This window comes from Manacus vitellinus, unplaced genomic scaffold, assembly GCF_001715985.3.
Source record: "Manacus vitellinus isolate BGI_N305 unplaced genomic scaffold, ASM171598v3 scaffold_51_pilon, whole genome shotgun sequence".
NCBI lineage: Eukaryota > Metazoa > Chordata > Aves > Passeriformes > Pipridae > Manacus > Manacus vitellinus.
This window is the reverse complement of record NW_021940620.1, coordinates 1523686-1549014: the sequence shown is the minus strand read 5'-3', so window position 1 is coordinate 1549014 and position 25329 is coordinate 1523686. Positions and strand designations below refer to the sequence as shown.

At 45.4% G+C, this 25329-nt stretch overlaps 1 protein-coding gene across 1 annotated transcript in view; it reads right to left on the bottom strand.

Moving 5' to 3' along the window:
* Nucleotides 1-16125: 16125 nt before the first annotated feature.
* The window catches only part of RAPGEF6 (Rap guanine nucleotide exchange factor 6), a 115134-nt gene continuing 105930 nt past the window's right edge, over nt 16126-25329 (bottom strand). Inside the window, exons 30-33 of the mRNA XM_029962944.1 lie at nt 24844-25069; nt 22566-23065; nt 19324-19626; nt 16126-17612 (exon numbers count right to left, since the gene is read on the bottom strand). Of these exons, the coding sequence (XP_029818804.1) occupies nt 17587-17612; nt 19324-19626; nt 22566-23065; nt 24844-25069 (1055 nt within the window). The 3' untranslated portion in view covers nt 16126-17586. The remainder of the gene's footprint in view (nt 17613-19323; nt 19627-22565; nt 23066-24843; nt 25070-25329) is intronic.

Here is a 25329-nt window from a genome sequence, read left to right as displayed (position 1 = left end):
ATCTTTAAGGTCCCTTCCAACCCAATTCTGTGATTCCATGATTCTATGAAACAGATTTTCAAGGCTGTGCGTTGGAGTAACAACAGCAAAATAAAGTTAAAGGCTATCAAGTCTTTATGCCATTGCCTACAGTGCAAGAAATGCAGGCTCACCTGTAACACCCCTTCTCTGGGATTATTATTTGCATTATGGACAGTGATCTCGGGGTTCAGTCTCAGCAGCCAGCCAGTGGGAATGGGAAGCACAGCCTGTTTCACTCCAGACAAAAGGCAATTTGCAGCTTTTACCCAGTGGTGTGCAGAATAATGATCCTGTTTACGCTCTTCAGTACCTTTCATAAGAAGTATTTTAAGTTCTTTGCAAACAGTAACTCTTCAAATTCCTTGGGTGGAACATTTTACCTTCCAGTCAGGCAAAAGCTGGTTCAACTTCCTCAGACAAGGCTGTGAAAAATGATGGTGTCTCTGCTGCTATGAGGAGCTGTGATGCCAAGTTGTGGCTCAGGCTCCCAGGATGATTTTTTAAAGAATTAATATTTTATGACTTAATTCCTCCGTCCTATCACTTATTTCATGATGGCTTTTTCCAGGTGTGCAAACTCTCCTTTCCACACAACAGTTTGACAATTTACTAAAACATATTAGCACTACTAGTACTGACACAGCTTGGATTTTCAGTACTGCCATGTGCTACTCTAATTTATGTTTTGACCCTTCAGCTCCTCAGAGATAAAAATCAAAACCTTCTAAATCACCTGCATAAATTACTGTCTTTATAATAAAGATATGACTAATAGAATTCTAGTCAATTCAGAATATTCTGAAGCATTGCTCATGGCACTGCTTCTGGATAAAAATAAATGTTCAAACAATTTCATACTTAAGCATAGGGGTATCTCCATGATGCATCATTCTGGTTCCACATAATTATGAAGTAAAACTAAATTGTGTTTTAAAAGACCTTTTTCTTATTTCTCCTGTATGTAAAAGTCTCATCACTCATGCAGGCACGATCCCTGTAATTGCAGAAGTGGCATTGTAGCATTGCTGTTCTGACAGCAGATTCTAAGCAATTTTTCATTCTCAGGGAGATGACTTTTTTTTTCATTTTTCTCTTTTTTTTTTTAAGAACAAACTTAATAACCCATTATGCATTGCTCCTAGCAACATTCAAAATACTCAGAAACAACTAAAGGGCAGAGCTCTCCCAGCACTGCTGCTGCATTCACCAGAGTGGAGATGCCAAGGTGGGAATGACCTGGATTAAGGAGAACCAGCCCTGCAACCCAGCAAATCCCAACCTGCCCAGATCCCACCTCAAGAGCAAAGCAACTGCAGTGGTGATCAGTACAAGAAAAAACACCTAAAATCCAGAAATAAGAAGGCTGGAAGGCCCTGCCCAGCTGCCCTTGCACCCACCCAGACCCAGCATGGAGGGGTGTCAGGATTTGCCCATGGTGCCACTCGGATACAGGGGATCCATCTCCCCAAGCCACCCATCTGGACTGGCATTACCAACACACAGCCCCAACAGGCACAGAAAATGGGCATTATTTCATGGGGACAACTATTTTACAGCTCTATGTCCAATCTCTCTTTTGGATTTCAGTAATATCTTATCAAAATAAATAAGTCATTTATATGCAGGATCATATAAAACACTCTCCACTCTGTCTTTGTCTTCCTGAGGAGCCAGCAGGCTACATTTGCCTCTCAGTTACCTGGATAAACAGATTGCTAATATAGGCAATGGATGTGATAATATTCCTAAAGCATCATTTAACAAAAGGGTGAAATTATTTGACCCAAGCAATTCCCAATATGCTTTATGTGTTACTGCTGATAGAAATCTCTTCTGCCTCTCACTTCGGCACAAATGAAAAAACAACTGCGACCAAAGCCCTTGAAAATACATTAAAAATAAAAAATAAAAATCTGCATATCTCCAGAAATTACTTTCTCCCTGGCATGAGCAATTTTGACCTCAGCAGATGTCTGAGAAGTTCTGCTTCTCATTTTAGAAACCGCTCTGATCGAGGAACGCCCGTTTTAGCTGGAGTTTGATGTGCCAGATCAGTCCCCAGCTCATGAAGCACTAAGAGGGAGATTTGCAGAAGTATTTAGGTGCCTAAAAATGAAAATGGGCGCCTTATGGGATTTGAAATGAATGCAAAATAGGCTATTTTTGTCAACCTCTGTAAGAATTCATTTGGACTTTGTAACAACCAAGAGCACAAGTGAGATGTCCATCCCAGCCCAGCACTCACCATGGCCATGTGTTGTGTGTCCAGCAGGGTCTGTGTGTCCAGCTGGTCCTTTGACCACATGGCTTGGGGACAAAGTGGCAAAATGTGAGTGTGGCACATATCCAGCAGTCATCCAGTTCTGTCGTCTCTGCAGGAGATGCCCCGAGAGGCCACTGCCACTGCACGTGGGAACCCTGGAAGACACACATTGCACACATGGCTCACCAGCTTCAGCAGGTACTTCATTCACAGAATCACTGGATGGTTTGGTTGGAAGGGGCCTTAAAGATCACTTCATTCCAAACCTCCTGCTGTGGGCAGGGGCACCTTCCACTGGACCAGGTTGCTCAAAAGACCAGGTTGTTCATTGATGGGTTCTGGGCTCTGATAGCACGAGAATGTCTTGACCAAAGACTGTGACTCCTTTCACCTCATCCACAGACATGCAGACAGCTTTGAACAAATCAACAACACTGGTTAATTTTAACAAATTAACAAATCATTGGCTTTCCTTTCCATCACCTGCTAACTCACACTCCTGCCAGCCTGCACAGGCTCCCTCTGTGCACTGGATCCTGCAGAAGGTGGCTCTGGTGGGGCACAAAACCTGAATATCCCACTGCAGCTTCACGTGTGAGTGAGCTCTGAGGAAAGGCTGTCCAAGTCTTTGGCGGGAATTATATCCTTGTGTGGTAACCATAACAATAATCACTACTTACTCCTGCTCCCATTATTGGCTTGGGTTGCAGTCTGTGTAGCAACAAGCTGTGAGCCCTCTGCTGCCTTCCCACTCCAGATTTAGCAGGGCATTGTCAGCCAGAATCAGCTGAAAAGAATGAAATTTCACGTGTATTAATCTAACTTATTTCACACCAGGTTTTTTCCCTGCTCTCTGTGCCCAAAATCAGCCTTAGGATATCTAGTTTGCTCTTAGGAAACATCTGCACCTGCAACCCAAACCCTTTCTCCCTTTTCTCGCCCTTGACAACAGGTCTGTGCCTGAGTTCAGGGTCTGTGCCCAAGTGCAGGGTCTGTGCCAAATGGCTCTGAGTTTGCATTGCAATCAGCTGGCCCAGAGATCTTTATTTCTGTTTTATCTCCCTTGCAATGTGTGCCACAGTGTAGAGACAGAAGCCAGGCAGTGAGGAGCTCTGCATCCCAATCAGGGCTGTGTGCGAGGAATCCTGAGCGTGGAAACCACAGAAATGCTCAGTGTGATCAGCCTTCCCTTGCCCACCTCCCAGTCTCCAGAGGCAGATTTGAACACTCTTAATTTTCATTAATAAAATCAGCATGTGTGCACTTGCACATGTGTCACTGCAGATTAGCTTTCCAGAAAGAAGAAAAAAAAAAAATTAAAAAGAAAAAATCTGCATGTGATTCTCTTCCCTGCAACTGGACTCTTGGAAAATACTTTCACTGGCTGCTCTCTCTCTGAACTTATGAGACCTTCCAAGATCTTTGGCTGAAATGAAAGTTCAACATGGACAGTTCAATTCCAGATTTATGTTTAGCAAATGGTCTCATTTTTTTCAAAAGCTAAGACCAAGACATCTGAGCTACATTAAAGAGCAGCATTTAAGTGAGAACATTGTTTCTCATTGGTTTTATTTTTTTTTGCCATTGCTGTAACCATTCTGCAGGAAGGGTTTTTGTCCTTGGCTTAATAATATTTAATAAACCATAATGCCACTAATTTGTCTGGGCTTCTAATGAGGCTGGTCTGAAAGGCTCTATTCCTTTATTCCTGCATTTTCTTAATGAAATGAACTTTGTTCTCATCCCATTGCCTTTGCCGGGGTCTTTCATCTGCTGTTTTGCTATTTTTGAGCTTTTCAGCCTCTTTGATAAACTGCAATACAGACATTGCCAGATCCAAACAAAAAACTGCATTATTGGCTCCAATTAAGCAATCGGGCTGAGTGACCTCACCAGGGAACAGGAGTGTCCTTGGATCACCCAACCTGGTGTCCCTGCTCCCTTCAGCTTTAAATTCCCATTCCTTGGGTTGCCCCAGGCAGTTATGGGGACTTCATATTAGACAAAAATACTGCCATCAGTTATCCCAGCCAGGCTGGAGGAAACCCAAACTGTCCCAGCTGCTCCTCTGGGGCAGCCCCAGGACCAGACTATCCCAGTCCCCCCGGGAGCCCTGCTCCACAGGCACCATGTCCTGGTGTTTTCCCTGGGCAGGAAAAGGGCAGCCAAAGTGTAGGATCAAAGGCAGCAGGAACTCACTGTGCTGGAGTGTTTAAATCCTGTGCTGACCCTCAATAATTGCTCAGGCTCCCAGCTGGGGAAGCAGAGGTGGGATGCTGTGGGACCAGTGCTCAGTTCCAGGGAATTCACTTGCCTTTTGTGGAGAGGAAAGAGCCTTTTGTAGCAAGGGGTCGTGAGCCTTCACCTGCAGCAAGACCTAGAGCCTGTCTTAGCTGATATTTGAATGGCTTTAAGCTAAGGACTCACAGGGGTATGCAGGGCAAGCTCCCACCCCAAATTGACCCCACACTTTTCTCTCCTCTCTTTTTCTGGGATGGCAGCACCCACAACTGATCCCTCTCTCACAACCTGCAGCTTCCCTTCTTTAATATTAACAGGGAGTTTAAATGTTCCAGGGCTCTTTTTCTTTTTCTTTTTTTTTTTTGTAAAATTTATAAAATGCCAGTTGAAGTGCCATTCATGTTGAAAAGCTGCCTCTCTCTATCAAGGCTCCTTGGACTAAACACAACAATATAACAAACATTGGCCATTAATAACGGAGAAAAACGCCTTCCCTGTGTGTTATTTTTCATCAGGATGATGTGTTATTAGTTTATAGATATATATTTTTTAGCTGAAGGCTTTTTTTGGCAGCAATTTGGCCTTCACAATAATGGACTTTACTGTATGTAAAGCCTCAGAAAAATTGTGGTTTTGAGAGAGGTTCGATAGTGAATGAATCTGGTTGGGAGAGGGAATTTGCTGCACAGTGAAATAGAAAAATAGTGCCATCTTTTGGGCTGAATGGCTTTGCCAGCATCATGCTGGGGGTCAAGAGCCCAAAACCACTGGCACATCAACAGCTGGATTTAAGTCTGGCTATTGCTCTCTCAGAAAGTCTTATTTTTTTCCTAAAATCACAATTAATTCTGGATTCAGTACACGTGCAAAGGAAAGAATATTTGGCCTGGAGGTCAGGGCTCTGCTCTTGGCTCTCCCTGCCATGACCAGCTGCATCCAGACTTTCACCTTACACATATAATTTTGCCCTGGGGTCTCACTTACATGAGATTCCAGCTGTAAACCAAAAGGGCAGGTACCATCACCACCTGAGCAGCATGGAAAGACTAACAGCCATTTTACAGGCATTTTCAGCAAACCCCACTTCTATTAAATACAGTCCAAAGTTTTGAATTTGGATTAATTCCAGTGCAGGGCTCTGAAAATCAGGGGAGAGAATTTGAGCCTCAGCTCTTCGTTCAGTGTGATTAAGGGAACACACCACACTGGGATATTTTGCATTCATCTCATAAGGAGGAATGTAGCTTTTAATCAGTATTTTTGTCTATACATCACCTTTTCCTTTCTGATCTCACAAATGAGAATCCTCAAATGCTGTTCTTTTTATTCTACCAAACGGACTTATTGGAACGATTTGGTGGATGTTTATTTACCTTGCTGAGAAAAGGACCCACCTCGGAGCTCCTTCTCCAGAAAAACGAACATTACTCCACAGCCCTGCATCTCACAACGTTAGTTTTGTTTCCTGGGGTCATACAGAAAACAATATCCTGGTTTTGTTCCAAATATCTGGAAGTTATTTGACGCGGAAAGAACCGTCGCTGAGGCAGCGCCCGGACGTGTCCCGCAATTAAGATCTCGAGTTATTGACTTTCCACCGACATCAGGAAGCCTATTAAATGCTGCTGTGGGCAATATGTATTTGACATTGTACAGGTGCACAACACGCTGGCAAAGCATCCAAAATGAATGAGAAAAGCCTGCAGAGCTGCACAAACCCCTCTGGCTGCGGGAGCGGGACGACGCTGCGCCGCGATCCGGCAGCCAGGGCTGCTGGAGGAAAACCTTTGTTCACAGGCAGATGGCATCTGTTGAAAGGCAGCAAGAACTCAAACAAATGAATATGTATTGCATTATGTAGATATACACATAGATAGAGCTTGGAGACAAAACAGCTGAAGGACACAAGTCAACACATGTTCAACAGAGTCATTTCAGCTGCTGAGCTCGGGAGAGACGCTCACGTTCCTTGGGGAAAAAGACATGTTCCATCCCAATTTCAGTATCCAAACTTCCCTTTTTATGTAGGCTTTTATTATGCTGTTTCTTTAGGCATCAGGGTTAGTTTAGCTTTTTGGTGGAGTGTTTTCTTTTTCCTTTTACACAGATAAGCCCATACAGGGAGTTTCTTCTGACCTTGGAGACATTATGAGTAGCTTAGCAATCATCTCGGATTTTATTCAGGCTTTAAAAGTGAACAGGAGTGTTTGCACAGACATCACTGGGATTCAGAGTCAGCTTCCAAAATGTTTTTCCTATAAAGACTCTAATGACATTGTGCTGGTTTTACTACTGCTTCACTAAACCTTCTCACAACTGACACCAGACTTTTCTGTCTGTAATGACTGTCATCTGCCAGCTCTACCCCACCTGACTATCTTGCTTAACCTTCACTTCCCAGCAATTAGCAAAAGCAATATTAAAATTGCTCCCCGGGCATTTGCTTCCCAAAGACAACAATTTGAAGCTTTAAAACCACCGGTAGCTTTTAATAGAATAGCAATCTGAATAAATAAAATGCAAAAGGAAAGAGAGGAATCCCAGGCTGCATCAGTAATTTAACTATTTCAGGTATTGCACTTTCATTTGTTCTTTGGTTAGAACATGTCCAAGATCGAAATTTCTTTAAATACCTTTGAGAAGAGGCAGCATTTAAAAACCAGCTACACTGGATTAAATGCATGATCTGGGATAAAATCATAAAGAACTCTTCTGTAAGCTCCACATTAGTTTTGTGCCACAGGATCTTTGTGCTCAACTCACCACGCATTTGAATTCCACGAACATGAGCATAAGAGGTGTTTCTTCTGGGGGGTGAAGAAAAGCCCAGATAGGGATTAAATATTGTCCTGTTGCACAGCAATTATCATCAGCCTAAGTGGAAAAGGAGCTTCCTGTGGATCCTGGCCATAAGGCAAGCAAATTCCCTGCTGCTCACAACAGATATTGCAATGTAGAAGCATTGCATCCTCTATCCAGGGCTTATTTCTCTAGGAATTTAGGAATCCCAATTCCCACGGGACTGGAAGGTATCTCTGCCCATGGCAAGGGGGTTGAAGGAGATGATCTTTAAGATCCCTTCCAACCCAAGCCATTCTATGATTCTATCCTAGAGTACAGGACAGAACACGGGTCAGCAAGGTGACCGGGCACTCCGGTGGAAATCGGTCCCAGCCTCCGCATCCATTCCCCAGCAGCTGGCAAGTCCAAGATTCCAGCATCTCCTTTTCACTTGTCAGTGAGGCCACACGTGGCCCCATTCTCCCACAGCACTTAATATTCACCCTTGCAGCCCTGACACGGTGATGGAGCTCAGCAATTCCAGCCCCAGTGTTCTTCGATCCTTTGCGACGCGCGGAACAACCGTGTCGGGCTCAGCGCTGTTTCCAAGCGCTCGAGCTGCCTGTCACTGAGTTATTGATCTGAAGGATTCCAGCTGGCCACACATCATTTGCCCAGTGGAAAACCTGGCTGGCTATTGACACTCTCTGCATGGAGCCCGGGCTGCCAGGGGCACCCGCAGGGAGGGAGCGGGCACCCCCCGGCCCTTGGCTGCTCACAGAGCAGTGCCAACCCAACCCAGAGCCAGGGGCAGCACCACAGGCAGAGCTGGGTTAACAGGCACCGTGGGGTGTGCCCCTGCAGCCACTTTGCTTGTTTGACAGGACTGGATGAAACATTTAATGACGCCTGCAAGTCATTCATGTTCGTGTTACTCGTGTAAACACCTGGTGTCAAACCACAGCCCACAGCGCTGAACTGCTTGAAATGCCAGCTCAGCCACCTGTGGAATAATAATTCAGATTAAATAAATTAACCCAGCACGTTTCTAGCGCTCCCCACCTTTGCTGCAGCGGGCTCTGCCCATCGTGGATGGGTGAGGTGCCAGACTGCAGGTTGGGGTCCTTTATTCCCAGGGAATAACAAATGCTGCAAATAAAACACACCCCACAGCTCCAGGGCTGGGCTGCACATTTAAGGCCCCGTGAGGGTCCAGCTCACTCCTTCCAGGGTGACATTCATGCATTCAAACAACCCAAGGCACCCAACAGCAGGTGCCAGCACCATCATCCCTGTTCCCAGAGCTCCCTCTGGCCACGGCTGACATTTCCACATGGCAGGAAAGGGCAGGGGTAACAGAAGCATCAGCTACTGAATCTCTTGGCACATATTTTCCCTGGGCTTGAGGAGGAGAGCCAGGGCCACACTGAGTCTTTTTAACTGGCTAATTTCCAACTGACCAAGTTTCTGCACCTTTGAAAACCCCACTGCCACCGAAGGCCAGGTTTTTAAACTGTATGATTTCCTGACAATTATGTTGTTTTTAATATCTGCTCAGTCACAAAACTCTGTCCAATGTAGCAAAGGTTTTACAGCAAAGTCAGGTGATGGAGCACCATCCTCCTCATCCCTCACCCACGATGGCACAGCCTCCTCCAGAGACAGGACAGCAGGAATAGAACAGCTTCCTTACCTTCTGCTGCTGCTTTCCTTTTGAAAACATGGCTTTGCTGATGGTGCATGAGGTGCTGTAACAGTGCAGCACTGTTCAATCAGTGGGGGCAAAGGCACAGTCCCCTGTGATGGACACCAAGGGAGCCCAGGTGAGGTCATGGCTTCACCCCCAAGCAGCTTCTGCATGTCCTTGGTTATTTGTTTGTTCTTGATGCCAAATGTATTGCTGGAAAAAAAACCAAACGGCCTTGTTTAGAAGTCACACCTCCAATTACATTTAATTACTGCTGCTGTAAAATCGAGGGTGACTTCCATTAAATTTAATTACTTCCCTCTGCAGACACTGAAGGCAAATGGCCAAGGTGTCTCCCAGGCTGCTTGGTGAGAGACACAGAGCAGGGTAGAGGGTGCTGAGGGGTGAGAAAAGGCCCCCGGGTGAGGTGATGACCTGTGCAGGGAGCACAAAGCCTGTCCAGGCACTGCAGCCTGGCAGAGGCACCAAGACAAAGCTGCAGAGGCAACAAAAGTTCTCAGCATCCCACCATGAGATGGCTGGGAAATCAACAACAAATCCTCTTGAAAAGCATCTGTGGGGTGCCAGGGGCATCCAAACACTGAGTGCTGCTGCCTCTGAAACCCTCAGTGCTTGCAGGAGCAGCCTGGGGAGCCTGTGCTGGGATGGAAACCTGCACAGCACCTCCCATAAAAAGCTCATAAAGCTCATCTAGTTCCACCCCTTGCCATGGGCAGGGACACCTCCCACCAGCCCAGGTTGTTTCAAGCCCTGTCCAACCTGGCCTTGGACACTTCCAGGGCTGGGGCAGCCACAGCTTCTCTGGGCAACCTGTGCCAGGGCCTCCCCACCCTCACAGGTCCTAAAACCAGGTCCTTCATCACTCCTTTGGTTCTCCAAGCAGAAGCCCACCACGAGACCTTCCCCTCCATCAGCTTCACTGCTAACACAGAAAATAAAATGAGAGGAGTCATCACTTCACAGCCAAGCATTAGTGCTGTATGTGCCCAAAATACACCAAGGGGGGGCAAGGTGTGCTCACAGTCCTGGGCAAGCAGACCATGAAAGCCTCCATCAACCACTGACATCCCAGAAGAGCTTTTCCCAGGTTTGCAGCAGGCTTCCCCTCACCCTTCCCTGAGGACAGGTAAAACATTGGCACCTTCCTGGTGCAAGGGTCATCTCCCTCTGTGAGTTGGGCCATGCACTGGCATCCTGCTGAACACCCACTTGTACTGCTGCTGCTCCACCATCCCCAGGACCACCACACTGTGGAGCTGCTCAATCCAAGTCGTGTTTACTGGCAAATGAGTTTGATTTAATAATAAACTTGATGGTGCCTAACTGATAGATCTAAAAATAAGCCACTTATCTGACACTCAGCTCTGATCCTAAAACAGATGTTTGAGGATATAAAATTATGTTCTGAGCTTTGAAACTGCAGATACAATTACAACTTTCATTTTTATTGCTGCTCATAAGTGTTAAATGCAACTACATCTACATTGGAACTTCACTTATTACCATATTTCTTCCTCTCTCCCAAGCCAAGGCTGACTTGCAGCACTGTCACACTGGTAATTACTCTCCTCCTCTGACAAACTCAGGGGAATGAACAGAAATCTTTGTGGAGCCCATTTAACATTCATCTCGTACAAACAACTCAGTTCTTCCTGCGTTTCCAGGAGTGTTGGCTCACACAGAAAAATAATTCAGGGCAATACCCTGGGGAAAGACATCGTGCTTTTCAGCTGATGGGCTGTGGGAATTCAGCATCAGGAGCCAGAGCAGCCCAGGGCTGACGAGAGCCAGGGGCAGGTTAAATCAATATGGATCTTCATTTCCTTCCCACTTCTTATTTTTTTTTAAGAATTCTTTTTATAGTTTGTGTTTTCAAGGTTTTCACAGCAACAAGAGCTGCTTTACATCCCCCCCCACCACAATGTCATCAGTTCATGTCATCATGAGCCTCCAGGATCTGCATCTTCAGGAAAGCTAAAAATACAGCAAGTTCTGGGTCAAACCACAACAGCTGATGCCACAGCCTGAAAGCAAATGGTGCAAACATCAGAGGCTCTAAGTGCTCCTCCTGAATCGATGTTGGACAAGGAGAAATGCTTTATCTCCAGCCCCAAAAGTGCAGGAACTCAACCCAGAGAGAAGGGCGGCGCAGGGACAGGTTTCACCCCTCGTGGTGCTTAAACATGGTCTCTCCAGCACATTTTACCCTCTTAACAAATGACAAGTAGCTGAAAGCACTGACTGACCCTGCCTGCAGAGCCCTCCCAGAATCCACAGCCTCCCCAAGGGACACCTGGAGCTGTGACCCCACTGCCACCAGTGCATCTCCTCCCTTATGGCAAAGAGCGAGCACATTTCCAGCAGGCAGCACCTGCTGGGTGAGCAGCCTTCTGTGGGGGGACAGGGAATTCATCTCTCTTTTCATATTTGATTTGGAGGGACAGTTCTTAACTTCTCCACGAGCACATAACACACGGCACAGCTGCAGTCTAACAGGCAGTTGCTAATTCTTCCCAATAAAATTGGGTTGACAGTGACTCTCCAGAAAATCAGAAAAAGTCCCCAGGGAATACACTCAAGTTTAGGTCAGCAGCTGTTTGATGCCCTGAGTGCTGCTTCAGGAGCCCTTGAGCACAGGGAGTGTGAAGCTCACACCACTCCAACAACAGCAGGTCTAATCCAAAGGCTTGGACGTGGAATGTGAGGATGGAGAGTGATGCTGAACATTATGTGTTATGTTCCCACCACATGGTAAGCAAAGGAAGGTAAAAGAGGAGACCAAAATCCAAGTAACTCATTAAGCAGATTGCTTGCTAATGGAACTGCTTCTTCTCAATTTGATTTTACACCCTGTAGAGACCTGCCCAGCCCCTGTGTCCTCCTGCACTGCATGGCTTTGGGAGCCACAGTGTCCCTGCAGACACTGCCCAGGGCAGCCCACAGCCCCAGAGCAACAGGTGGAACCCCAAATGTCCCCAGTGCCACCCGGCAGGGTGATGGGTGCTGGCTGAGCACGGCAGGGATGGACCTGCCCAGCTCACAAACCACGGGCAATGCTGGCCTCTTGTGGCAGCTCTGCTTCCCTTCTCTCACAAGAATTTAAAATCCTAACCACCTCCCAGAAACTGCCCGAGGTCAAAGACTCCCGAGGACAAAACCAGGATGGTTTTGAAGGAGGCTCTGAGAACAAGGCCAGGCTGGTGTGATGGAAGGCGTCCCTGGAACTGCATTAGCTTCGAGGTCCCTCCCCACACAAACCAGCCTGTGGTTCTGTGGTTCTAAAACTGAAAAGCCCCACTGGGGGGAATAAGGTGGTGAAGACAGGGCTCAGCTCTCACCTGATCAGGCAGAACGTGTGTGGCCACATCCCCACGTACAGGCAGGTCCAGGAGGGAGGAAAATGCCATTTGCACCAGGGGAGAAAAGGACAAAAAACTGCAGACTCTGCTTGCCAGCACATAACCCTTACACAAGTGTCCTGCTCCCTAAAAAAAAATGTATTTCTCCATAACATTCCCACATAGCTTACCTTTTGGATGATCTCAGTCCCATCCTCCACTGATTGCCAGAAAAGAACTGCTAAAAACAATTAATATATGTAGATTGTTTATTGATTCCAACATATTAATAGATTGGATAATAAACAGTACTTTTAAACATTCTCTTAACCAAAAATATAACAAATATTTACAATCACTCAGTAAAAATACAAAAAGCATACAGAGGCACTGTCTTTCTAAAAGACATAAGTGTAAGAGGTATCAAAAAATAGGAGACAAACATTGCTTGTTACAGAATACTTTACAATCACTGACTTGTGCAGTACAATTGCTATTGGAATATCATTACATCTGTGCAGTTTTGCCAATATGCTCACATATTTAGAATTTAATTAATACCAAGCTAAACTGCATTCCAGGTATATCAAAAATAAAGGTAAAACAAAAGCACAACAAAAGCAAAAGCTGGGTTGGGAATTCAAGGTAAGATTACCCTCTATACAAGCGTTCTAAAATATAATGTGTAAAGCTTTTCTAAAGAGAGAGTATCCCTTTTTTCTTGTCTTTTTGCAAAGGCAGTGGTAAGTTCATCCTTTAAAAATTCGACTGTTCTATAAAAACTTGAATGACAGGGTCGTATTTCCACTGTTGTCTGTGATAAAATTACCTGGGAGGTGATGAAAGAGGTTTTGCAACACCCCTGATGCCCCACAGGCTCCTCTGGAAGTGGCACTGCTGGCAGGTCCAGCCCTGGGGACACCCTGTGCCCCTGGCAGTGCCAGCAGCCCCAGCACACCCCATCCCAGCCCTGAGCAGCTCCCACTGAGCCATCACTCACCCTGGACCACAGAACCTGCTGAGCTGGAAGGCACCCATCAGGATCGAGCCCAAGTCCTGGCCCTGCCCAGGACACCCCAAAAGTCACACCCTGTGCCTGAGAGTGTTGTTCAAACGCTCCTGGAGCTCTGCCAGGCTTGTGCTGTGCCCACTGCCCTGGGGAGCCTGTTCTGTGCCCAAGCACCCTGCAGGTGACAGACCTTTTCCTGATCTCTAACCTGCCCCTGCCCTGACTCAGCTCCAGCCGTTCCCTCGAGCCCTGTCACTGCTCTTGGGAGCCAAGACATCTGTACCTGCCCCCCAGGAGGATGCTGAAGATCCCAAAGAGGTCTCCCCTCGGTCTCCTCCAGCTGAAGAAATCAAGTGCCCTCAGCTGCTCCTCACAGAACCCCTCCAGACCCTTCACCATCCTCACAGCCTTCTTTGGGTGCTCTCTCACAGCTTAATGTCTTTTTTATATTGTAGTGCCCAAAACTGCACACAGGACTCAAGGTGAGGCTGCTGCTACAAACTCCTCATCTGAGCAAAGGCAAAAGGAAGGAGCCACTGTTGGCAAGCACTCCAAATCTGTCCACACCGTAAAAATGTGAACTGCAAACATCCAGTCATTGCCTTTTCATTCTTTTGTGTATCTGGGAGATGAACCTGGTGCTCAGAGGCTCAGTGATCACATTTTACCCGTTTTTTGCAACTGGAGAGGCCAAATCAGTTCTACCGAACCACACTGCTTTCTCAGGAGTCAGCTGGAAGTTTTTTATAACGAAACAGAGTGTGCTTAAATCACAGGAATCTGAAACACATCTTTCACCCACAGGTCAAGAGCAAACAACGAGCAGGGAGGGAGCAAACCCAGGGATGGCAGTGGAAGAACACGATGTGAGGCACCCGAACTGTTCACCACCCCCAGAGTTAGAGGAACCTGGCAGAGGGACCACGGCAGGGTCTGTGACCCAGAGACATCACTGGGGTAAGGCAGTGCACAGCAGGCACCAACCACCACTTTAATTCCGTCTGAATCACCAAAAAAAGGGATAGTGTCTCTTCAAACCCACAGCAGACACACTACATTTGGTACATTTGGCTCTCGGCCCCGATCAATGTGATCGGTCGAGGTAAAAACAAACAAACAAACAGAAAGCCCAGCAAGGAGCAGCAGAGAAGCCACACTGTGCGAGGCAGGAGGAGCAGGAGTAGCTCATCTGTCCATCGTTTATGCATGATTTATGTACACCAGCTGTATTGGCTATTAGGAAAATATGATTAGCAAGACTTTCAACTCATTTCAGAACTTTTCAGTGTGCTGCCAAGCCCTGTGGAACAGACTGAGGCTGTTGATGTGCAAACACCATGTCTGGATGGGTGATTTATTCAGCTGCTCTTGCTGACTGCCAGAGGAGACCTCGACCCCACTCCCCTAAGGGGCTTCCCTGTGTCCTCAAAGGCAGCACTGCTGGGTTCTGGGGGAAAAGGAAGCCACTCTAGCAGCCCCCATCCCTGACACTTTTGTTCAACAGGCTGAAATCGGCTCAGCTCACCCCCTGGAGGCCGTGGAACCGTGTGGTTTGATTTACCTGGCACAAGGCAGACCATTTCCTGACGGAACACGCAGCCTGTTGTTTCCATGTGCTGACAGTGGGATGGCTCAGGCCTGGATTTACATCCCACAGAAACAGCAGCTTAACAGCTCTATTATCAATATTCCATGTGCTGGAAACACTTGCTCTGCCCTGCATTGCTTTGACACTTGCATTAATCTTTAGTCATTAAGGCCTGGGCAGGTTCATTATATTCATTAAGGCCCCGAAAAAGCAAAATGCATTCATTATTCTATACCTCAAGTGGACTTTAATATATTTTTTCCAGTCATTTGCTTCTCGGATACTTGTGCCAAAAAGTCATACAGCCAACCAATCAGCTCTAAATTAGGCATGCCCTCCTCAGCATCACTGTTCATTTCCACCTCCCCAATTCCGATCCGTACAGGGACATTCCAGGTGATGTTGGACCTGGCACTGCTCCCAGTGCAGACACAGCCTGGGTCACACACGCCCACCTGGCTGCACCAGCCCCAAGCTGCTATGGGGAAAGCACATCAAAGGCTTTGGGCTGTTTTTGGTACTTGTGGCATTTTCCAAAAGTGTTGCATTCACCTCGCACCCCTGCACACATACAGGTTAAAAAAAAAACCCTTAAAGCTCTTCACGACTATGGATATAGAAATCAGTTTTGAGGCACTGTAAAAATGACAAACATCATCTTTCTAGCTTAGGCTGTAAACATCACAACAAAGATTTACAATTAAATGTTTAAATACATATTCACACATTCATGTCTGATTTTAACACTAGAATGGGGTGCCATGTGCAGAAAGAAAGAGAGAGAAAGGAAGAGAAAAGAAGAAAAAGGAAACAAAAGGAAACAAAAAAGAAACAAAAAAAGAAACAAAAAAGAAACAAAAAAGAAACAAAAAAGAAACAAAAAAGAAACAAAAAAGAAACAAAAAAGAAACAAAAAAGAAACAAAAAAGAAACAAAAAGGAAACAAAAAAGAAACAAAAAAGAAACAAAAAAGAAACAAAAAAGAAACAAAAAGGAAACAAAAAGGAAACAAAAAGGAAACAAAAAGGAAACAAAAAGGAAACAAAAAGGAAACAAAAAGGAAACAAAAAGGAAACAAAAAGGAAACAAAAAGGAAACAAAAAAAGAACCAAAAAAAGAACCAAAAAAAGAACCAAAAAAGAACCAAAAAAGGGAAAGAAAAAAGAAAGAAAAAAGAAAGAAAAAAAAGAAAGGAAAAAAGAGAAAGAAAAAAAGAAAAAGAAGGAAAAGAACCTGCAGGTATTTCCAGTTCTACCCCTCTGAGCTCTGGCTGGCTAAAAGCAAAATCAAAGAAGCAATTTTTTTGACCACAGTCAAACTAGAGTATCATGGGTTAATACTGGCTGGCTGTAAGTCAAACTCTCTTTGACATCAACACCACCAGGATTTTTAACTAGGATTTAAAATAAAATGGTTTGAGATCATCTGTATTTAAAAAACCATAGGGTTTTTTAACCCATCATAAAATGCATTATGCTCTTATATAAGCATTATGCCATTTAATACTCAGTTTCACAAATTTTACTGTGAAATGTAGGTGATTTATAATTCTTTTTTTTTTTTTTCCCCAAAGATAACCTTTGTACCTAAATCCTGTGCAACTCTGGGAAAAGGCCAGGACGTGTGGGATGATCTTAAAGAACCCACAACACACGGCTGAGTTTTGGTTTTTAGAACACGTTTTGCATGTTGAACTCCGCAGGGCAAAACCTGGGTAAAGCTCTTTTGGGAAAGCTTCAGACCCCCCCAAAATGCTCCCCAAGAGCTTCCTCGTTGCAAAGGTTCCTTCACAGGGGAGGAGAGCACCAACTGTTGCCTTAGTTGGCTGGCAGCTACAATAATTCCAGAAATCCTTGGAGGGCAGGAGGTTTCTGCTGGGTCCACGTGGGAGGGGAGCAGGGCCTGACACCCCCTGCTCTGCAGGGCTTTGGGCTCTATTTATATTAAATCTAAACCCACTAAAATCCATGGATTTCTGCACCTGGTAATGGCCCACTTGTAGTTTTCTGTGTTTATTTTGAGAGCACAACAGTGGATGTGTAGCTAATTTACCGTCACATTGACTAAACATTTATATTAGCCAACCAGAGCACTCCCAACACAAATAAAAGGAAATTCCCATTTAAAAAAAAGATTTAAATTAATAAATTATTTTCAGATACTTCAGCAATGTCCTTTGCTTTTGCTGACATTTTGATATAATTTTTTTTTTCGAAGTTCATAAAATAACACTCTCAGATTTCTAATGGTCATGTAGAAAATAAGGACAATGGAAAACTACCAAAGGATTACATGGTATCATACAGAAGAATGCTTTTGAGTTTCAAGTGGTGGTGACAACTGGTCCTCCCCATGCCCCAAGCTCGGTCCATCTCTGGGTACCAGTGCTGGTATCCGGGCAGTCAGCACACTCCTGGAATGTGACTTCCTATTTCCCAGGCAGAAAGAGCTTGCTTAGGGGGTGGCAGAGGGAAGGAGGGTGTAGAGAGGAGAATCCAACCCGTTCCATCTCGTCCAGGACAGGGGCAAAGGTCTGAGGTCAGTAGCAGCAAGTCGTTAGCGGTCGCTAACAGAACCACGAGGTCCTTGTCCCCACATCCCTCGGGCTGAGAGTGGTTCACACAAACAGCCCAGCGCTTAAACTGCTGACACTTGTTCATCTTCTGCAAAACAAGAGAAGAGACAGGGTCAGTCATTGCAGCAGTGCCCACAGAGCAGCCCCCAGTGACGTGACCACAGTGGGTCTGGGACGACTCCACCCCTTCAGCAGCGTGTTCTCACTGTCTTTATCACTGATCACTGCATGTTCCACAGCACCATTTATCAAATCCTCAATCACAGAATGGCTTGGGTTGGAAGGGACCTTATAGAATCCTATTCCAACCCCCTGCCATGGGCAGGGACACCTTCCACTAGCCCAGGTTGCTCCAAGCCCTGTCCAACCTGGCCTTGGACACTCTCAGGGATGGGGCAGCCACAGCTTCTGCAGTCTGAGGTGTGATCACCACACGATAAAGACATACTGCAAAACACAAAATCCCAGATCCTCCAAGAATTACCAGCATGCAGCTCCTAACAGGCCAAAAGCTACGGATTTGGGAGAAAAGCCAGCAAATTCCCATGCAGTGAGCATTTTATCCCAAATAAAATTAACCAAGCACTTTAAAAATAGTAAAGTAGGTGTCTCTAAAAGTGTATGGTTAAATTTAGCTTAGAAAAATTTGGATTAAAATGTTTGAAGCAATTGCTTCCTTATTTTTACATCAAAAACACAACTGAAGTAATGCTGGGCAATTTTATGTTTACTGTAAGTTTGAACTGTGGTACTAATATATATGTTAAATACTGTTCAGATATTTTAAAGGGTCAAGATACGATCATTTTGCATCAGAAATTGTTTTAATCTAAATCCAGGCTCATTTTAAACCAGACTGAAATGGAAGGAAATGATCAAACATTCTAATAAAAAATGAGTTCACTATCAAAGGGTACAGAGAGATCACATCGGTGCACAGGCATTAAAAGCAAATCAGCATATAAATAAACAATTAAGCAGAAATTCCCCTGCCCTGAAGTTAGTTTTGACACAATTTAAGAGCAGTCTTTATCAGAAAACCCTCTCACATTTTGGTCACCCCATAGATGCTGTGCTTGGCAGCACTGGCTGTTGCTTCAAACAAGGTCATAAAAAAACTGAACTGGAAGAGACACTGTCAGGTCAAGTTGGGCAGAGAACCCAGGTTTCATCAAATGCACTTTTCAAAAGAACAGAAGTTCACTATTATTTTGTTCAGTATTTTTAAACTTGATCTCCAAAAATATCTGTTGAGGCATAAGGCAGCTCAACACCAGCACACATGAATGAAAGGAGTTCACCAAATCCAAATCACTCAGGACATCATCCTGATGCCAGCCTAAACCACTGGGACATCACTTAATCAATCCAGAGAGGCTGGAGTTTTTCCACATGTAATTTGTAGCCTGTCAGTGTCCCTTCACTGTTTGAGAGGGGACAAATTTTAAAGAAAAAAAAAAAATAAAATGACATGTCCATGCTCTGAAGTGTCTCAGTTGTACTTTGGAAGATCTTATATGTATATTTATATATATATATATATTTATTTATATATAATTTAGAATCTGTTCAGTGCCAACATGCTTTTCTGAAGGGAAGGCATTCCTTTTCATTTAAACCTGTATATACATGCACCCAGCCGTGCATGATATACACAGCTGTGCATGTGCACGCAGCCATGCAAACACTCCTGTATATTCCGAGATTAATCGAGTTTTAATCTCCAAGAATGACCCAAGAGAAAGCCCAGAAGGTGGTTGTGAGCCCAGATTCCCCAGCAGTTGAGGTGTTGCACATACCATCCTCTTCACTATCTGCGTCAGGCATATCTGCTAGTTTGGGGCTGGACGGCTGCCGGCCGTGCCACTGGGGCATCCTCGAGGAGAGACAGTCACCACCCAGAGGAGCTGCTGGAAGTCTAGAGAGGTCACTGTGCAGCATCTTTGACCTCTGCACTGCCACACTATAGTCTGGAGGTTTGAGGTGTGGGTGGTGGGGCGATCCTTCCTTTATGTCCGCTAAAGAAATCCCCATATATCCCGGAGGGGTGGGCGGTGGCTCCCTATACCTATCGTCCTTCTTAGGTGAGGTGACACAGTACACTGGCACAAGAAATAAGCAATGGAAATGTTAAAGAAGAAAACAAAGGAAACAAAACGTTAAAAAATCATGAAATGTTACAATGGCAAAACAGAAACTGATAACAAAACGCAAATGCGGAAACACCGGTTATAACGACAGCAGCAGGTACTTGTGCTTTCATTTCTGCTTTCTGCTTATTTTAAGAAGTCAGAGTAGCAAAAGAACCCAAGAACTCCTGAGGTGAGATGCCAATTGAGTGGGAACAGGACTATAGGCTTCTCTGCATTCAGACTGCAATTAACAGCTGTCATTAGAGTCCCCACTCCTGCAGCCCCACTGCACCCCAGGGTGAGTCCCCACTCCTGCAGCCCCACTGCACCCCAGGGTGAGTCCCCACTCCTACAGCCCCACTGCACCCCGGGGTGGGTCCCCACTCCTACAGCCCCACTGCACCCCAGGGTAAATCCCCACTCCTGCAGCCCCACTGCACCCCAGGGTGTTGCAGAGTTCTCTGGGGATGGAGAGCCAGCACAGCCACGTCTGCTGCCACTGCTACAGGCTGGGGAACTGAAACACAAGCAAGTAAGGCAACTGGCCCCAGGTCACTTTGCACAGCAAGAACTGCTGGTTGACTTCCAACATCCACTCCATCACCAAAACAGAGGTCAGTGGCTTAACAGAAACTAATTAGAATAAAATATCACTGTATCAACTGATGTGTATAAAGACATGAAACCATACAGCTATGCTATGGGAATAAAAAAAGCCAGTAGTACATAAAACTGCTCCTGTGAGGCAAAAGGTACATTGAGCCTGCATTCATTATTTTAGCTTTTCCAACAGTTAATAATGGCTTATCCCATCCACACTTTTAATGTCTTTTTTTTTTTTGGCTTTGTTTTCTTCTGTACCCTTATCTTAAAACTATATTGTCTGTTTACAAGTAAGAAACAACCTGGAACAGTCATGGAAACAGCCTTTGGAAAGGCTGCATTACACCTTGTGCAGTCATGAAAAGGCTCCAGTCAATAATACCTATTTGCTATGTCCATGCCACATCATTCATCTTCTCCCTTCCAGCCCTGCTCAGGTCCCAAAGGCTCTCAAACCAAAATTTAAATTTTCTCAAGTTGCCTCCCCTCCCTCCCAGCCCAGGTCTGGGGCTCATGTGCATGTTAAATTGGGCTCTTTCCATGGACATGTTGCAACAGGAGAGTTTCCAAGCCAGGATAATTTTTTAAAGTCTGTTAGTTGAGTGAATTTGCATTCTTCCTGTGGATCCATTTTAAACAGTGCACATTCATTATTTTAATTTATTTCAGCAACTGTAATAGTTTCTTATCTTAGAAGAATGGGAAGGGATGAAAAATAAAGGAGTATATTTCCTATTGTGTTGTAGACTTGTGAGATTCCAGGTTTTGGTATCAGCTGGTTCATGGCTGAAGGTCTCAGTTCATACTTGGGCTGGCAGTAAAATAACCCAAACCAAATTCAGTCAGTCTGGGGTTTAGCAGACACATGGGTACAGGAAGAGATTTATACTGTTGAATTACAGGATTTATTTTCATTGAACTAGCACTGAAGGGGGTCTCTATGAGAAAGTAGGGGAAGGGAAGGGCTGGACACTCTGAGCAGACCCTCAACCTTCAGTCTTGGCTGGATTTGCAGGAGGGTTGATGAGGGTGGGTATGTTCTTCAAAGGAGAAAGCTTCAGGCTCTCTAGAGCTGCCCTTTAGTCTACTGCAGTAACGAAAGAATAACGTGTCCCTCTGTCAAGTTCCAGTTCATAACATTTCACAAACGGTGAAATAAAGTGAAAATATCTTTGGCATATTGTGTGATGGTGAACAGCTCACAGATCTGCATCTGCAAACAGGGAATTGTCTGTATCAGATCTTTCCTCAAGCAGACACACACGTGCCAAGGGCTCCTCACCAGCACAGGGGGAGCGGACACGGAATGAAAAAGGCAGCAAAGAGCTGTGAGCAAAGACAGTGTGTCCTGCACACTGGACATGCCATCTCCTGAAATGGGCCAGGAGCAGCTCTGGCAGGCTGTGAGGGCAGAGCCCAGGCACAGCACTGAGCTGGGAGCACGTTTCCTGCAAGGCTCCACCACGAGTTCTTCTCCAAAGCCAAGGAGGAGGAACACAATCCAAGACCTCCGCCCTACCTGCCATGTTTGTTGAGGCAATTACCTTTGATAACACAAACCCCTCCAGCAATCCAGTCAGTAATTAAACTGCATGTCAGCTGCACCCTTGACTCACAGTCTTAGAAAGCTTTGCATTCCACGTTTTATCTTGTTGCTAACACAGTTCCTTTAGTTTTGGCTGCTGAGCTCACTAGGCCAGGGGTAGAACATCTCGTTTGATAGAACTATGCATATCTGAAAGTTTTAAGTTTTTCTCCTTTCATACTTAGCCAAACTGCAGCTGTATAATCAAATAAATGGCAGCTTAAAATAGCAAAGGCAGGAAAGGAATCTGCTTTGCCCTTGAGCTTCCAGAGACCAAAGCCCTGTGGATGAAAGCTGCCCCAGAGGGGCAGGTGAGCTCCACAGCACTCAGCAGCCATGCTCTTCCCTCTGGATTCCTGGGAAGCCTGTATCATAAGGAGCATGGGATCACTGCTCCTTGTCAGGGGAACATCTACAGTGATGAGTACACTTCCAAAAAAAAGCAAAAAGCCACACTACAGAGAGGAACTGCCTGACATCTTCCTGAAGACAGCTCTCCCTCAGCCCCACAGAGTGATGGGGAAGTATGCTCGTTCATTGTCTCTAAATTTGTAATGGTGGCTTGAAAACACAGTGTCTGTAGTGTTCTGACTGCAACCACAGGAGAAGCTGAATTTAACATGCCAGACAGCCCCAGACCTGCTGATGTCATTTCTTAACAACTTAATATCAAAATGAAAAACAGATGTAGCAGCTTCCATAAGCTGTTGGCTTGGCTTACCTATCAGGCCTTTTTCTGTACTGGAAGTAACAGTTTTGTAAGTTGTATCAGCGCCTGGTTTAGAGTCCAAAACCTCCGTCTGCTCGGCCGGGGAGTTCTCCAGCCCCCTGCGCTTAATTGTCCCATAGTTTGTCTCGTAGGTGTCTGACAGGGAGCTGGAGGAGGCCCAGCTCTGCCGGGACTGATCGAGCTCCACGCTGGCTTTCGACTGCCTGTTGGCTTTGGAATACAAATAACCCTCCTCAGAGTAACAGTTTGTGGGATCCACTTCAGCTATAGGTCCGTCCAGCTGGGTGTGACGGTAAGAGTTGAGGAGATCCCAGCTCTTCTGGTTGGGGATGTTCTGGAAGTTGTCATGAGAACTACTGGAGCACGAAGTCCAGCTGCCCCGGCCGCTGTCTGCTGCCTCCACCGTGATGTGCTCGTGGGAGATCTCCTCGCTGCTCATGGAGGAGGTGAAAGCCATCCCTCTGATCAGGGCAGGCCTGGTGATTGACCAGCTGCATTTGAAAACAACAGAAACCGGGAAAAACCACTTGTGAGCTTTTAAAATAAGAGTGATGTACTCAGAGACCATCACCTGGTCTGAAAGGCAGCTGTGGGTTTGGACCAGGTGAGCAGCAAGGTCAAGGCACACAGGAGCACTGACAGGAGACACTGCTACTCCCAACTCATCACTGCACAGGCAGCAAGGAATAATAAGTTTGCAACATGCATTTCCAGGCTTGACCCCAGATCCATAAATCTGGTCCACAGAAGCTTTACCAACAACAGCAAGACAGTGCCTGACAGAAAGCAGAGGAGCAACTGCCTCTTTCTTTCATGCTGCTGCCACCTTTTTCTTTAAATTTATAAACTAAAAATAAATATTTAGAATAAAACCCAAACCCTTCACAGGCAGCAACATCAAGTTGTTTAGACAGAGTGGAGGCAGTTATATTTCAAGAACATTAGGAAATATTGGACATAAATAACATTTGTGGGAATGATCTGGAGCGACAGATTCTGAAAAGCAAAGTCCAAAATTTCTTTTTTCAAGAAATGTCTGTTGAAAGCTCTAATAGCTCTCAGTGCATAATTAAGGGGGTAAAAATAAAGCCAAGTTTGCATGAATTTGGAATACATGAAGATATGATTGCTAGACATTATTCAAGTCTCTTAACTATTTCTGGGTGTGTTAACAAATGCATGGGCAGCACATTAAAATTCAACACCCTCCCTCAGCAGTTTACTGACACATTGTGAAATCAAGGAATGTTTCTAAGATATGTGCAAACAAGGTGGTTTTTTTCCTTGCTTTTCAACTTTATAAGTTCTAGGATAAAACCCACTTTCTTCCCTCCAAAACCCACTGAAACTAGGGAATAAAGGAACAACCACAAGATGTGAACTCAGTGTGTGTTATGCCTTTCAGAAAAGTGAGGTATTTTTTTTAATGAAGCACATCTTTAAATTCCCATTTTCACCTTATGAAATAAACGGAATTACTCATTTATTTCCACCCCTGGAAGTGTTCAAGGCCAGGTTGGATAGGGCTTGGAGCAATCTGGGCTAGTGGAAGATGTCCCTGCCCATTTTAGGGGGTTGGATCAAGATGATCTTTAAGGTCCCTTTCGGCCCCAACCCTTCTGTGATTCTGTGAGCTGGAAAAATTAGAAATATTAAGGAGCATCTCTCATGTATTTGAATCCATGACATCCGAGGACAGGAAATGCTATCCCAAGATACATTAAGACATATTAAATCCTATGGATCGAGGCTTTACATCTAGTAAGACAAAACCAAAAACTTCCAGTTCAAAGCATCATTTCAGCACAGATTCTCACTGCACCAAAGGAACAAGAGCTCCTGTGTGGAAACTCTCGGGAAGTCAGGGGCAGAAAGCTTCCAGTTTGCCTAAGCAACAAATGGTAATTAGAAAAATCCTTAAAAATCACATTAGAGCATGGTAAGTGACTGGCACTGCTGACTCAGAGAGAATTGATAATTTCCTGTTGTTCTTTTGCTGTCTCTCACCACGACACTAATTTGCTAAGTATCATCCTGGCTTTTAACACATTTGCAGTCTCCAGCAAGAGATGTCCAGCTGAACCCCAACGATGGGAACACGCTCTTGTCTCCTCAAGTGATACTGTAAGCTTCTTAGGAAAACAGGCTCACACAGAGCAGCCAGTTCTCCAGCTTCCAGCAAGAGCTTAACAACCCTGGTGGAGAGCAGAGCTGCATCCTGGCCAAACCTTCGTCACCCCAAGGCCAACCCAAACCAGCAGCACCTCACCCTGGGCAGGGCTGGCCATAATCCACCAGCGGCTGGGGATGCTCCTTCCTCTCTGCCCCGCTGGAATCCACCACGATGAGGGACTGGGACAAGCCCCTCTCGTCCTGCAGTGCTGCTGACATGGAATCCACGGAGCAGTTGCTCACGATGCTGGAGCGGGACGAGATCTCGCTGTGACTGGAGTCGGAGAAGTTGTCGGATTTAGTGGAAGGGATGAGGGCGTAGCCTAAGGAGGGGAGAGGACACCTTGGTCAAAGAGCAACTCAAGTTTGTAGGTATGGCAACAAAGTTTTGACACGTGCATTACAGCACGGGTATTTAGAAGAGAAACCACCCTCTTTGCACACAGTCAGTCCACTGAGGATTTTAGGTACTGAAGCTTTAAGTATCTGTCAGCACCAATTTATTTACTGATGCAAGTCCAGCGACACCAACAACCCACCTGCAACTCCACCACTCTCCAGAGCAGCAGCTTAAACCTACCTA